We start from the raw sequence: 245 nt of genomic DNA on the forward strand, positions 1-245 counted from the left end.
TCCTTGAAAATTGGGGACAGGCTGCTGAGCGTTGATGGGATCCCTCTGCACAGCATGACCCACGCTGACGCCCTCAACATCCTGCGGCAGTGCAGCCAGGAGGCACTCTTCCAGATCGAGTATGATGTGACCATCATGGGTAAGGCCAAGAAGGTTGTGGTGGCATTTTCTCTGACTGCCTGGAAAGTATGTGACACTAGACACAGTAACTGGGATTCTCGGTTTCAGTGGAATAATTGCTGAGC

The 245-nt window shown here is 52.2% G+C and overlaps 1 protein-coding gene across 1 annotated transcript in view; it reads left to right on the forward strand.

Moving 5' to 3' along the window:
- Positions 1-3: 3 nt before the first annotated feature.
- Positions 4-245, forward strand: part of GRIP2 (glutamate receptor interacting protein 2) — a gene marked incomplete at its 5' end in the record, with an annotated part of 51,806 nt that continues 51,564 nt past the window's right edge. The window contains one exon of the mRNA XM_009578627.1: positions 4-139. Within this exon, the coding sequence (XP_009576922.1) occupies positions 4-139 (136 nt within the window). The remainder of the gene's footprint in view (positions 140-245) is intronic.

The sequence above is a fragment of the Fulmarus glacialis genome, unplaced genomic scaffold (genome assembly GCF_000690835.1).
Source record: "Fulmarus glacialis isolate BGI_N327 unplaced genomic scaffold, ASM69083v1 scaffold1425, whole genome shotgun sequence".
Taxonomy (NCBI): domain Eukaryota; kingdom Metazoa; phylum Chordata; class Aves; order Procellariiformes; family Procellariidae; genus Fulmarus; species Fulmarus glacialis.